The 15,031-nt window shown below is 33.6% G+C and overlaps 1 protein-coding gene across 2 annotated transcripts; it reads right to left on the minus strand.

Annotated features, from left to right (window-relative positions):
- Window positions 1–704: 704 nt before the first annotated feature.
- Window positions 705–14,366, minus strand: LOC111047717 (intraflagellar transport protein 74 homolog). 2 transcript variants are annotated; one of them, XM_039422471.1, is made up of 10 exons: window positions 14,020–14,366; window positions 11,457–11,631; window positions 9,813–9,971; window positions 8,234–8,480; window positions 6,900–7,096; window positions 5,620–5,796; window positions 4,441–4,668; window positions 3,208–3,540; window positions 1,647–1,871; window positions 705–1,408 (listed from the first exon to the last, which is right to left on the minus strand). In XM_039422471.1, the coding sequence occupies exons 1-10, from the start codon at window positions 14,106–14,108 to the stop codon at window positions 1,199–1,201; spliced, it is 2,040 nt and encodes a 679-aa protein (XP_039278405.1). In that variant the 5' UTR covers window positions 14,109–14,366; the 3' UTR covers window positions 705–1,198. The 2 variants fall into 2 exon arrangements, with proteins under 2 accessions (XP_039278405.1, XP_039278406.1); XM_039422472.1 differs by having other exon boundaries at window positions 706–1,408; window positions 11,472–11,631; window positions 14,020–14,361.
- Between the last annotated feature and the right edge of the window lie 665 nt (window positions 14,367–15,031).

Below are 15,031 nucleotides of genomic sequence, written 5' to 3' on the forward strand. Positions count from 1 at the left end.
ACATTTCATTATAAAAATTGAAAGTATAAAAACCTATTATCAAATACTTAATTTCATTATTTGTGTTTATTATTCAAAAATCTAAACATTAATAACAATATAAACATATTGACAATCATTTAACAGTATAAAAAGTATGAACTCAATCTTCCCCATTAAAACATAATCTTTTAGGCAATTTCTAGTAAATTGAATAGCTTTTTCAAAAATTGATATTTTCAGAAAATTTTTGTTTTATCCAATCAACAATACCATGAAGAATTTATCTTCCAAATCTCATGGATTTATCTCTTACCGTATTTGAAATGTTCTGGTCCAAAAATTTAAACTTTAGGCGCTCATATCTCAGAAAGTAATGATCGGAAAAAATGTTTTTCTGAGAAAACTTTTCCATTTTGATAGCTTGATGATATACAAATCGAAAAACTTTAAAAAATATCACCAGTAGAAAGTTTAATTTCAGCCTGTCTTAATCGAGCGCTAACCGCTCATGAATCGCTGTCATGTGTACGAGGCTGGCAAATCGAGCGATTTGCCAACCGAGCGTAAATCACTGTCATTGTAAACAAGCTCTTAGTCAAAAAGCCATACTGTAATGTACAAACCATTGCATAATAAGAAGATTAAAGTATAGTTTTGAAAATCGATTACGAAAAGGAACCACTAATGGGATTGATTTTTATATAAATAATATGGTCGTAGACAAAAAACACTTCAAAACATCAACTGTCTTTCCATGAATCTTACAAAATCAGTTGATCCTTTAGCATAATACTATTATTGGATATTGATTTAATAATTAATATAATCAATCAGTCATTCAAACAAAGATAAGAGCAGATTGAAACCATTCATAAACTATCATTGATTAAGAAAAATCAAACCACCAATTCGAGTGTAGGTACAATTAAGTCAGTGTCTCTCAATTCGTGCAAGATCCTGACAAGTTCCTGACATCTTCCGTTCGGAAGATCATTTAAGTTATCTAGGAAATTCATACAAACACAAGATAGAATATTGGTATCATAATATTTATTTCAAGATAATGAGAAATACGTGAATAGCAGAGGTCTGCTCGATCGGAGGCACTTATTTAGTTAGAGCAGTATCTTAGAACAAGCTAGATTATTACATTTTTGAATACTGTAAATAATTTATTTTGAGTGTTCTCACTGATCTTTAACCGTGGAATTACATTTTAAACTGCGGTTTGTGCCAAGTTCGCACAAATATTCTTGTTCAACTCAGTAACAAGTGAGAGTGTTTCTTTGCGCACAGTTTCGTAGTCAGATTCGGTGGCGCAGACAGCAATGTATTCTTTCACTCCGAAATTGTTCTGCTCCAATTGAATCAGCTTACGTTCCAGGTTGCTCAGTTGTATATGAGTTTCGTTTTCCATCAGTTCTTTCTGTAATCAAACAATACAGATAGTTGAACATACACTCTTTTTAAATGTAAAACGATTAAATACTCCGAAGAGTTAGTTATTATGTGACTGCTTTTTTGACCTTTCTGTATTTGAAGTTTTTTTTTTTTAGTAAAACCAGTTAATAAACAATATATTTAATAAAAATGTAGAACATAGCATCATTCTGGACATTCAAATTTGAATTTCATTTATACGTCAATTAGCAGAAACGTCTTACCTCCAACTTCTCATGCTTGTTTTTCGAGTTGATGAGCGTAGAACTAACGTCTGGCTGCACTGTTTTTAATTCGTTGAGACTCTTTGTGAGTGAGGTGCGTTTCTCTTCATGTGTTGCTCGCAGTTTGTCGAGATCAGAATATATTTTCATTTCCTCTTTCATCTTGGCCAAACTATTGCGCAAATTCTCCAGCTCGGTTCGAACCTTAGTGTCCATCACTTCCATCTACCAAACATAAACAAGAATTTCAGTAATATGTATCAATGCTATGCTTGAAAGTGATATTGCTTCTTGCACTGATCCTAATTGATCTTATTGATAAGTCTCGTATTAAATATATTCAATTTAAGACAACAACGCCATTTCTCATTAACTCAGATAAACATGAATAGAAATATCTGATATCATTTTTTTAATAGACCTATATCAATGTTTGGACGTTTATTTTCACTATTGTCATACAGCCTCTACATTCTTCAGTGTTTGAACTGTTTTAACAATTCTCTTTTTAAAATTTGTTGAATGTGAGTTGATATTGTGGAATTTTTCCATAATTGAAAAAACACAGTTATATTTTTGTCACAGGTCTTATTTTGTGTACAAGTCTAATAAATATGGATGTGACAAAAATAAAAATGCGTTTTTCCAGTTATCTTTTTTCTGTAACGTCTCAGACACAATAGCAACATTTTTCGTTCTTGGAACTGAGAGAAATTCTTTCAGATCAAATTCAGTTGGAAATGACAGCATAATTTGCATAGTGTACATTCTGAAGTTTAGGCTTTTCTTAAATAAGCTCTAACATAAAACGTATTTGTTCACCAGTTCAAAATTGCTTGGATACGAAATTTATATTGTATAATATATATATATATAGTAGGTAGAACTGTTGTGTCCACCTATTGCGTTGAATACATCTCTACTATTTAGCTTTATTTATTGTGCAGTTTGACAGCAACATCCAGTATTAGTATAAACGAAAAAATCTATTTTGTAGAACGGTTAGGTCTTCAGCTACTAAATTCAGCCCCTATTGGCCTCCTACATTACACTGGAAGCTTGAGAGTTGCTGACAATGGTTTTAATTCTATTTTGCAAAAGTTCTTCTAGGTGGGAATTATAACAGCATCTCCAGATGTATTTCCATATTGAATTACTGGCTAATTCATTTATTTCTATTGTACTAAATATTTATCAGTCTATTGTATGACTGTAATATTGTTCTGTGATATTTGCAATTATATTTACCTGACGATGTTCATGTATTTGTATAAATCTTCACAATGAAGAATGAATTGAATTGAGTATTTTTCATATTTTATAGACATAGGCCCATATCTATTATTTTTTATTTTTAGTGAAATTGATTGTTTCTTGTTAAAAAAACGTCATAGGATATATTTAATGCTAATAAAAGAGAGTATACATGCTCTATGGAATAATGAAACATGTAAATCTTTGATCAATTCTGTATAGATTTAGGAAATAAACTGGCCTTTCTCTATATTGGTTATTCTGTGCAAATTATGAACTAGAGTAGAATGAATAAGAGAAGAGCCACCTTGTTCAAGTAGACAGTCATGTGGGCATGTTGCTGGGTGAGTGAGTCGACGGTGCGGCCAGAGCTGGCTTGGCTGTCGGCCGACTTTGGCGGTGTGCCGTGATACAGCTCGTCAGCCACCACCGCCTGGTAGTCAGCCTGCGTCGGCAGCGCAGCCAAGCGGCGACTGATGGCGGCCAACGCGGTCACGATGCTCTCTTCCAGCGCAGTCAGCCGCTGCGTCTCGCTGGCTCGGCTCTCCTCCCACGTCGCCAGAAACGTTTCCATCGTCTCCTCTCGCTTGCGCAGCTCCAGGTACTTGGCGTGACGCTCGCTGTGGCTCTCGTTTAGGTCCTTAATGAATTCCGAATTATAAATCAAACGTGGGATTAACCGATTCCATAAATAAAAGGTGTAGTGGGATTATAGATGCTAAAAATTGTTCATTTGTTGATTGACAGTTGTACTAACATTGACATATATTAGGTCCTATTGGTGTGGAAAGTTTATTTTTAAACACCAATTTAATGTAATAACCTAAATTGAGTTATTCCGCAGAAAAATAAATAAATTTTTCAAAAATTTATTTTGCGAGAAAATATTTTCATTGACTATCAATACCTTTCTTGTACATGCTCAAAATTGCATGATTGCATTTTCTAACAATCACTGTGAAATTATCTGATTGAACATAATTTATTCATTTATTGTACAAAATACTACAACCATAATATAATCATGACATTGAATGAAAAACTAGGCTGAGCCTGTACTATTTCTCTCAAAATTTTGATAAAAAGTTGATGTTGTCCAAAGGTTATGGTTATGATATCATACACTGCTTTGTCACTTGATTTTAAGTATATGTCAACTTGAATTAATATATCAATATCTAATATAAAAAATTCTACTTGAATTTGTTTATTTCATTTCAATTACATGAAGATAGTAGCCAAACCGAAAAAACTTTGTGTACACAGCACAGCGTCAATATTTTCGTTCTTAATTATTATTGTACAAATATCGCAAACTGTACAAAAATCGCTTGAGGACTTGGTAGTATCTAAATCGAAAAACGTCGAAAAAGTTCCAAAATCTGGAGGGAAAATCCTTTTATTCATACAATATTACAAACATTCATCTCAAGAACTTTATAGTAATCGATAAACTTTGAAAATATTACCGAATGTGGATTGCAAATCTTTCTATTTTTGTACAACACTACAAATATTGAAGTCACAAAGTTGAACTGACCTGATCAGCCTGCTCCAAAGTGGTATCGGCCAGTCGAATCTGCTCTCTGAGTTCGGACATGGCGCGCTCCATGCTAGCAATCTCAGCGTTGTCCTCTCTCACTCTGGTCAGCAGTGTCTCTCGCTCTTGGGCCGGTGTTTCGCGATTCTTAGCCTCTTCAATTAGTGTCGCTTTCCTCTGCTCCAACTCTGCCAGCTTTTCATATAGTCGTACTGCTTCTTGTTTCACCTGAGTACAAATTAGACTTTTTAAAGCTTCATCATACTATAGAAAAGGAATTAAACATAAAGATTAGAAATTAAAATATCGTTTCACGTTGAATCAACACCATGATCTGAGTTGATATGGAATTAAATAGTGGAAATAGGTTTTCAACTTATAAAACTTTTTGTATTTGTGAGACACATTCTATATAGTTCTGTTTTCGATTGCATTATATGTGGTTTAAAAACGAATCTTTGGAGATTAGAGGATTAGCTACTTTGTTCCAGTATAGGTCACTCAACCACAATATTGTACTGATTATAAGGGAGAATTACTTTTAGAATTAGGTTATTTTTTGTTTCCTCTTGCCCTGATTTGATAAATTAATTATGTTCAAATATATTGGGTGATTTATGTGGCCCAAATCTTCATTAACCATGTTGGAGCCACCAAGCGATATCGTAGAATCAAATGGAAGAATGTCACACTACGTTTTGGAAGCGCGACCAAACGCACCATCAAAAATGTGGTGGCAATGAGCCCCGACTTTTTTGATCCACCAGTTTGTGGCGCGACCAAATAATCTGATTAAATCATAATAGAGCATATCCCATTACGCTTCCAAAATCGTAAACACACAGTCCATCACTCAATGATATTCGTGATCTTTGATTGGTTGCTTTTTATGTTCATGCAGATCTTTGAGTTTTCTAAATATTTTGCCGTCCATGAAGTGTCCATGGTGATCTTGTGGCCCAAATCTCCGTGTAGAGATGTAGAAATGCAAGATACTGTATTTAAATAAATGACATATCTACTCCAAACTGAAAACAAATAAGTTACTTATTTATTATTACTTAATATTAGAGTAACTTCAAAAGAAAAAATGTCTATGTTGTCCTATATTATGCTTTTTGGAAATTTTGCATTTTATTGCTCATTTCAAATACGCAGTAATGACTGTTTAGAACTCACTGGTGAAATGCAAATTTGGTCTTCAAGGCTGCTCTTTGTCGCATTGAGAGAATCCAATTCCCGTTGTAACTGATCCATTTGTTGCTGCAACTCTGTGCTTTCCTTTTGCAAAGTGTTGTAGTGCTCCCTTATGTTAGGCTTCATTTGCGTAACCAAATTCTCAGCTACTTGTCTTCCCTTGGAACAAAATACGATACATTATAAATATATAGATTTTTGAACTAGTATAATGAATCAATACGGGACAGGATCAGTTCTAGGATGTGTCTGTTGGTTCTCCCCAATCTTTTTAATGAATTGTGAATCAATAAATGAATACAGTAGTATTGATAATGAACTATTTCATAGGCTATGTTGTGAATCCATTTCCTCTTGCACTATCAATCTAAACTTCAAATTATAAACACTTTTGAAGTAGAAACATTTACTTTTAAGCAGTGACGATTTTTCGACCTGTGGTTGGTCATCTTCAGACTGAGAGAACTGACTCTGTTTCAAGGCGATTCATAGGTAGCTATGTATAATAGCATACCTATTCATAGGTTTCAATAGCTATTTCATAATTATCTCTTTGGATTGACCCTCAAATAATTATTCAATGGTAGTATTTAAGATGCTGTAATTTTCCTTGACCATAACTTGAATATTCTCGTATATTATCAAGTGAATTATTATCAATTTCCAATTAATTGTGATTGAATTTCATAAATTCATAATCTTAATGTTTATGAATCTCCCTGAGTTACTTAACGATATGTTTTTTTTTTAATGATTTCATATTGAATACTGTATTAGGTTACTATCATTCTGAAGAAAATTGTACGGTAACTTGCACATATACGAAGTTTGAGGGTTTTAATTTAGGTGGGATTGCATGATTATCAAATCCATCATATTATTGTATAATGCATAACAAATCAAGAAGAATGATTTGGTAAACCAATAATTAGAAAGGTTGTAGCTAGTTTGACAATTTACTATTGTTTCCTGTTAACTAAATACTCAAATCAAATAAAGTTTTATTGTTCACATCGGTACACATCAAATTATAGGCTATATTGAAAAGCAGCAAAAAACAAAATCAAAGTATTACAGAAAAATGTATTACATTATAATTAGTATAATTACTATTCAACAATAAAACTTGAATAATCAAACTTTTATAAATACGTCTCCAAATTTAAAATTATAAATTTAGAGAAGTAGACGTGCTTGATTGTAGAGGTTTTTGATAATTTTGTCAAGATATTTTCAAATGTTTTTTGGGGTTTGAGCGTTACCTGCTGGATCTCCTTCTCGAGTTGCGCCACTTGGCTCTGCCTCCTTGATCGTTCGGCGAAGAGTGCCTCCACCGCCTGAGCCTCGGCCTGATTGGCCACAGCTAGGTCACGTGCCTCGGCCACGATTTCCCCCCTCTCGGTACCCGTGTTCAGCTTATCCACTACCAGATTGTAGTCGGACAGTTTGCCTTGCAGCTCTGAAAACAATGTGTTTCCTTTTAAACTAAAGAACAGTTATAAAATGGTGAGAACTCTGTGATGTTTTTTCCAAAAATGAAAGCTCTAAAAAATGTTTTTCTTGTCAAAAATAAACAGTTACAGGATGAAGTGTTTTTCTTCTAGAAAATGAAGTTAGAAAACAGCGAAAACATTTCATGGGGTTTCCTTACATCTATAAAAACATTCTTTTCAAAGAGAAGAAGAGATTATAAGATAAGATTGATCTTGATGAGTTTCCTTGTACTCCAAAAACATGTTTTTCTACAACTGTGCGTAAAAATAGCTATTTTACTTGATGAAAAGGAACAGTAGTAAAATAACAAGAACTCGTTTAGTAGATCTCATGCTTCTTCTTGGAGAAAGATACCAGTTATGCAATAGCGGGAAGTGTGTGAAGTTTTTTGCAGCTCCAAAAGCATGTCTCTTCTTGACAAATCTGAAGAATAACGAAATAGTAAAATTTTCAATATCTCTGCGTACAATGAATATAGAGAATAATACAAGTCAACTCAGAGAATTATTCTGTTGAAATTTCCAGCTATTCAAACTCAAATAGAATCATTCATAAAATATAATTTTATTTTTTATACAAAAGGGTATAAAAGTATACGCATTCGCACAATAATTTTTGTAATGGGAAATATTCACGATTTTGGACTATCAATAAATGTTGATAATAAATTTGAAAGATTAAAATTTATCACAAAATACAATACAGAATAACAATTGTTGAAAATCATGTTCTACCAAGGAATCTCTTTGTAACCAAACAACATCAACAGACTTCTCAAATGTATTAAATCATTTTTTAAGTTAGAATCTGTTATCAAACTATTCACTAACAAAATTTAAACTGTACTTATTAAGTAACAATCAGTTACTAAACTATTTACGAAATAACTATTCACCTATTTTTTCCAAGTTTTGCTAAAAATTATAGTTACTGCAGCAAAAACGACTCAGCAGCAATCTCTTTCGCCCGTTTGTCATAAACCCATTGAACCGTACTTATTAAGTAACTATCTGTTACCAAATTCATCAATAAATAAACTCATCAAATTCATCAACAATTTTTTTGCTAAAATTGTATTCACTAGAATTAAAAAAAAACTCACCAGTCAACTCAGCAGCCATCTCTTTGACCCGTTTGTCATAGACAAGGTAGGTGGCGTGCTCCCTAGCATCTATCTCGATCTGCCTCTTGAGCCGAGTGACTTCGTTGGTGAGATCTCTGCATTTCAACTGCAGCAGCGACTCGAAGTATCGCTTGTCCTGCACTTGGCGAGTGTGTGGACCACGCGCTGTGGCCGTACGCACACTGCTCAGGCCTTGCTGTGACACTAGTCGATCTCGCACGTTCACCTGCAACCAACCAATTAAACTACATACAACAGAAAAGGGCGTTTCATAAAAGAGGGCCTTGCTGTCACACTAATTGCTCTCTTACCTGGAACACACGACAGAAATATAATCAGAAAACTTTCCTCCCAATTCTCTCTTTGTCAATATTATTGATTGAAAAATACTAGACTTGCCAATATCAAATTGAGCTACAATTATTTATAATATTAAATATAAATCTATTATTTTATTGCAAGCATTACAATAACGATTTCAGCCCAAACTTCTTCTATTAAATGGTCCAGAGTTATATGATAATAAAATGGTCAATATTGTTGTTCTGATGTCTGATTCAAAGGTGCGTACAGATTTACGCGCCGCGAACATGAGCAATTCACTTTTAATCAGCTGATGCCAAGCTTTTTGTATCTGTATCTTACCGTTTCTGTAAAAATACAGATATAATCGGCTGATTAAAAGTGAATTGCTCATATTCGCGGCGCGTATATCTGTACGCACCTTAAAGTTTAAATCCTTGCTAGTTCAGAAATAAACAATCCTGAAATAGTAAATTTTTCATTAGTTTCGTCTCTTCTACTTGTTGGAAACTTTTATGGTTTCTTGGTTTAACCGCTTCTTTATTATTTCTTAGCGAATTGAGGTTACATTCTCTTACTATTATGGTAACAGATGAATTTGAATAGTTATTCCAATTTATTCTTCTCTTTTTGAACTGTTGGCCTATAATTTCACGCATTATCAAATTTATTTATTTTTATTACAAAACAAGGAAGACTACAGGCATAAATTTCTGGAAGATATAAACATAATATAATGGGCTATATGGTACCTACTATAAGTAAAACACTTATTAGTAGATCGAATCTATGATGGTATTTTGGAACTTCCATTGAATGAAAACACTGATTGGATTAAATTCATATATAAAGAGGATTACTATTGTTCAATATACTACTCATTCAAGAACAGTAGCACTTGAAGCTCTTTCTCATTCTTCAACCCTTGAAATCATTCTGTAAAAGAGAATCGTGAAAAATAATGTGAACTTGCCATTGGTTTCATGAAACTTGATTCTGAAATGAAGAATATAATCAGAAAAATGTGAATTCACTGGTGTTTCGGTAAAATAGTTGAGTGATGTACGGTAGGGGAATTCTGCATCATGTTCTCTGTAATAAGACGAACAACCGTTTTCACATTCAGCACCAATTTCTCGCCGACAGAAAGTCCTCCGATTGGCTATTTCTCACCAAGAGCTGATTCTCAGCCCAGGAGTTGTGTGGTGCCAGTGAGTGTGAAAATGGGCATTGGGAACAAAGAATGTGGATTTACCTGTGATCCTATGAGACTGAGAGATGTGCGGGATCCAGTCATGGGGTAGTTCTGCATCATGGCGGACGTGAGCCGAGTGGCTGTTCCGCCGCTAAAGGCAGAACTGGACGGAGGACGCATGTTGCGAATGATCGGCTGCTCTGGAGCCGCCACTGGACTCTGAAATGAAACAAACAAATCAATCGTTCATTTCAAATTATTCGCATAATATGCAATACATTAGCCAAAAATTGTTTGTTTTTGTAAGTTCTATCACAGTTCTTTGTTCCCTTCTTATGTGGTTCTATGTAGAATTATCTCGATAGTTGAAATAATGTATAAGTAATAAATTATAACTCTTAACGCAACCCATCTGGTCTTGCTGGTATAGGTGAAGAGGAGGTTAATTCAGGTATGGTAGTTAGTTTCTAAGTATTCAATATGCTTACACAGAAGTTCACATCAATCAAATAATAATTGAACAATGCATCTATTTTGGGAAATAGAACTTCAATGTAACTTTAGTATGTACCCGTATATTTTATTTCATACCAATTACTGATGATTGATTCTTATATGTCCATTTCATATTCATTCCACTATTCTTATAAAACTAGCTTAATTTAAATCAGCTTACTTGGCAATTTTATACCCTTACTTATTTTCAAGGCCTTTTATGTCCTATTTTTTTCTTTTGAGTATTTTAAACATGATGAATGTTGAACATGCCTTGAAATTCTATTCGCTAGATCTCATCTTATGAATGCCACTCATTTAACATGTGAAATAGTAGAATATATTAAAAGTCAAATAGTGGGAGGTTAATACTCCATTTGAGTAGATGATTATAATAATAACCTATTGACCTTAGCCTATACTGGCTGCATATTAAGCAACAGTTTAAAAGGAATATAAACTTTGGAAGAAAAATCCAATTCTTATTCAAGTTTTGGAAGTAGCACAAAACTTTAATGAGCATGTGGTACTATAAGATGCTCATAGGCTTATGCAATTATTTAAAAAAATTATACGGTTTTTAATAAAGCTTCTTACTTTTTATAGAATAAGTTACTGATAAATTTGAAAAAATATCATTTTGTCATTGATAAAACAATACTTAAACTATGGTACGATATCATTATACCTATTGAGGCACCAATAAAAAATATAATTTTCACTATTATATGGTCAAATTGTTTTTTCAATACTGCTGTAAAGTTAATAGGATTTAATAAAGAACGTAGGTTTTTGTAATTGATTTGTTTATTTTTAATGTGGGTTGCTAGTCTACTGTTCAAAGAAAGAAGTCCAAGATCAACTCTAACTCTCTTTAGCAATGAGTAAGAAAATTTTGGATTTACAAATAGAAAATGTCTCTTAAGAATTTCCAAGAGCAGGACTCGTCAACAACTCCCACTGTCACATTTCCTTGGTCTCTAAGCTGTGGAGAAGACGGGAAAGCCGAAAGCTAGTAAGAAAATGATTATTGCAATCTATAAATATGCCAAAAGACATAAAGATAGATTTTTATAATTGCTCCTTAAACAAACAAATTCTAAACTTTAGAAAATTAATCACATATTTTGGATTTAAAAAAGTAAAAAACAAGAATGAAAATGGTTTGTTAATAAAATACTGCCTATTGTTGATAAGTGAATTACTTACTCCGGGTGAACCTACCTCCTGCATAGCGACGTACTTAATTCCTCTCCTGGATATTGGTCTGGAATCAATCTCTCCCTTTTCATTGAAATTTCCACTCTTTGAATAAGGTCGCTCGTCCCCTCCCACACCCCAGCGTGAAACAGGTCTGTCAATGGGGCCAGCTCGTGACAAAGGTCTTTCTCGTTCCATGGAATAAAATTAATCAAATTTACTAACGTCTCACGTCAATAAAAGCCTTTTGAAATTACTGAACTATGAAGGTAAGGCCATTCAAAGTTTGTTTACGGATCTACTTGTTGGTTGCTAGGCAACACGGAGTATCGTTTTTGTCGAAGACAAATCTGCTCAATTATTTGTCTTGTCGACTTGCAATAAAATCGATAGTTCAGCATCAAGTATCAAGTTTTTGAGGTTAGAAATGTTCAAAACAAGCATGATTTTTTACCGTCGTGGTGTTGTATGTTAACTTATTGTATTGACAAATTTTAGTAGTGGCTGTTTGTAAGTGGCATTTGAACCTACAAAAATGCTAAAGTAATTTATGATCCTACTAATGTCGCATTTTAATTTGTACGTGATTTTATTTATTGGGCTTTTATATTTATAAGTTGTTGGGCTAAATTTTACCGCGCAAGCAAACTCTGTATCTCAGCTATTTTTAGAGATATCGACTCAATTTTTTTACTCGAAAGAGGACAAAAATTTGAAGCTGGTTATTCTTTCAACATAAATTGGACAGAAGAGGAGACATAAATATTAAAGTTTAGATCAATAAACAAGAAAAAAAAGGAATGTGGCTATTCGTCAATCTTGAAGTGGGACTTTCTGTATGGAAGTCTAAACTTATAACTGTATAAAGTCTAATAGTATAAAAGTAAAAAATCTAAACTGTATAAAGACTAAACTTTCTGTATGGAAAATTTTAGGTTTTATTCAAGTTATTTATGTAAAAAAATTTGTTGCAAAATAATTGATTGTTGAGGTTGAGTTTAAAATTTCAAACCGGACGGGCGTTGACTGGAAAATTTGGAAATCGTTCTATTAGGACATCGGGAGGTGACTAATTTAACTTTCAATAATCAGTTTTCTGTTATTACAAGAAATAAAAAAACTGGTGAACAAACATAAAAGGAAAGACAAGATTGACAAGAGCAAATTTGAGAAAAGAAATTATAATTTGAGGCGGGGTGGTTGTTAGGTGTATCGATGAGGTTTCTATAGCAAATAGCCAAATAGCAAAGTTTTCACGGAACCTGTCATCGGAACTTGTCACTGTTTTTCACTCTTCAAAGGTTCACATCTCAACAATCATGTTTTTATAGTTGTAGGTAACAATGGTTATTGGTAAGTTTTAGATTAGGCTGTTATTTTTTGTTTGGTTGAGAATTGAATCATAATATAGTTTTAAGAAGGAATTAAATCCTAGACTTGAGAGAAATTGTTATTAGTAAATAGATAGATTGATCATTTTACTGCAACTATTTCCAAGTTTGTCCGAAGCAATATAAAATGTGCTTACCAAAGCCACAAAATATTTCAAGTAAAACTACTTCATTCCATTTCAATATGAGAACCACTTGAAAAAGTTGCCGATACGTTAGTGAAATAGAAAAGTGGTGTAACTATAATAAGGAAATTTGTTAAGTAGGCTACAGTAGTCTACATGCAATGGGAGATTTTAATAAATTGTTCAGCGTGTGATCGGATGAACAATGAAAATATATGCTTACTTTTCATTAAAAAAAAATACTGAAATTTACGGGGTTAGGTAAATATGTTAAGGCCTATAAGAATTATCCATCAGTGAATAATAAGAAAAAACAATGTGGTACTCAATAAATCTTGGAAATGGAACTTTTTTGGAGAAATCACTTTTGTACGGAACTGAAAATCATACATTAATAATTTGTGGACAAAAAATGAAACCGCGCCAATAATTATAGTGAGAAATTGGGATTTAAATTTTAGAAGCCCCAGGTTCTTTCTGTTGGCAAGTGACTTCTGATGCTAATCTCTATGGTTTCAAGATGAACTCACTTTTGAATATGATTTAAAAAATCAATTTAGTGAATTCTGCTTATTCAAACCAGACCAAAGATTCTTAGGATGCGGCTTAAGCTACAAACTTTGCCTCGCATTTACAGGAAAACGCTTTTTTCTTGGGAATTTGACAAAATATAGTATAATTTTTGAAGTCATTGAGAACAGTCAACTAATGTTTTCAATCATCTGGCCAGGAAACAGGAAAATTGTATGATCCTGACAATCCCAAGAACAATGGAACTGATAACATTGAAGAACTGGAGATTAAAATGATATAATTTGAATCAGGTGAGTTCTATTTCTATTATATATTATTGCTCTTTTCTATGATCGCATGTTGAGTAGGAACTACCATTCATACCATATTTTAAATTGTGATTGTGAATTATTAAGTTATGTAAATGATGATAAAGCACAATAACATCAACCATGGTTAAACTCCACTGTCGAAAACAAAGTATTCAAGAGCTGAAAGACATAGGATATATACCAATGCTCAGTATTTTACTACTTTACTTACTTTACTTTATCCGTCTTCCCAGCAGTCCTATGGCTGCAGAAGTCGTCATGATTATAAGGATTATCTCCTGTGTATGTAGGTGTGTTCATCTACAAATTCATTTATGTAGTAATGGCCGGTCAGTCAAATATCCTCTGAGCTGTTTTACAAAAACTCAATTTCTTGTGATTGATTTCAGGTTTTCAGGCAGCAAGTTGTAGAAAAAAGACCCTGTATATGTTGGGGATCTGCTATATTTTCTTAGTCGGTGTTGAGGTAGATTTAGGTTGTATTGGTTTCGCAGGTTGAAGATCCGATCTTAGAGTGGGATTTATGTTCCTTGCTCGCACTATTGATTCCAAAATATAGAGCGATACGCGACTGGCAGGATTTTGCTGCTCTTGATTAGGTCTCTAGAGTGCTCAATCCTATCCACTCCTAGTACCGTTCTTATTGCTCTTTTCTGGATTCTCAGTATTCTTTTAAGGTTTTTTTGTTCTGTTGATCCCCAAGCCGCAATGCCATAACGAAGGTGCGATGCGAATAGTAAGTGATAGGCAATAAATGCAGTGCCTTCATCTGAGATATGTCGTATTCTTCGGATTTCGGATTTAGGCTGCTGAGGATAATTTCTTGCTAAGGTGGTCTATATGGTGCTGCCATGTCAGGTGGCCGTCTGTTAGTATGCCAAGGAATTTTGTGGAGCTTTTTGTCATTATGTTGTCATGTTTATGTTCCGTTGCTGCGCCATTTCCTGTAGGTGTGAATTTGAGGTGGACTGTTTTGTTTTTGTTGATAGTTAGTTGTAGTCTTTTGCATATAGAGGTTACTTCCTCTATTGCCGGTTCGATTATATTTGTTATTGGTGTGGTCTTCTCAGATGGGATAAGTATTGTGGTGTCATCCGCAAACAAGATGCATTTTTTCTCACTCTTTAGTTCCTTTGGAAAATCATTTATGTACACCAGGAAGAGCAGAGGGCCCAGTATGGATCCCTGGGGTACACCTCTGGTCACTGGGCGAAGTGAAGATT

This window comes from Nilaparvata lugens, chromosome 2 (genome assembly GCF_014356525.2).
Source record: "Nilaparvata lugens isolate BPH chromosome 2, ASM1435652v1, whole genome shotgun sequence".
Lineage (NCBI taxonomy): Eukaryota > Metazoa > Arthropoda > Insecta > Hemiptera > Delphacidae > Nilaparvata > Nilaparvata lugens.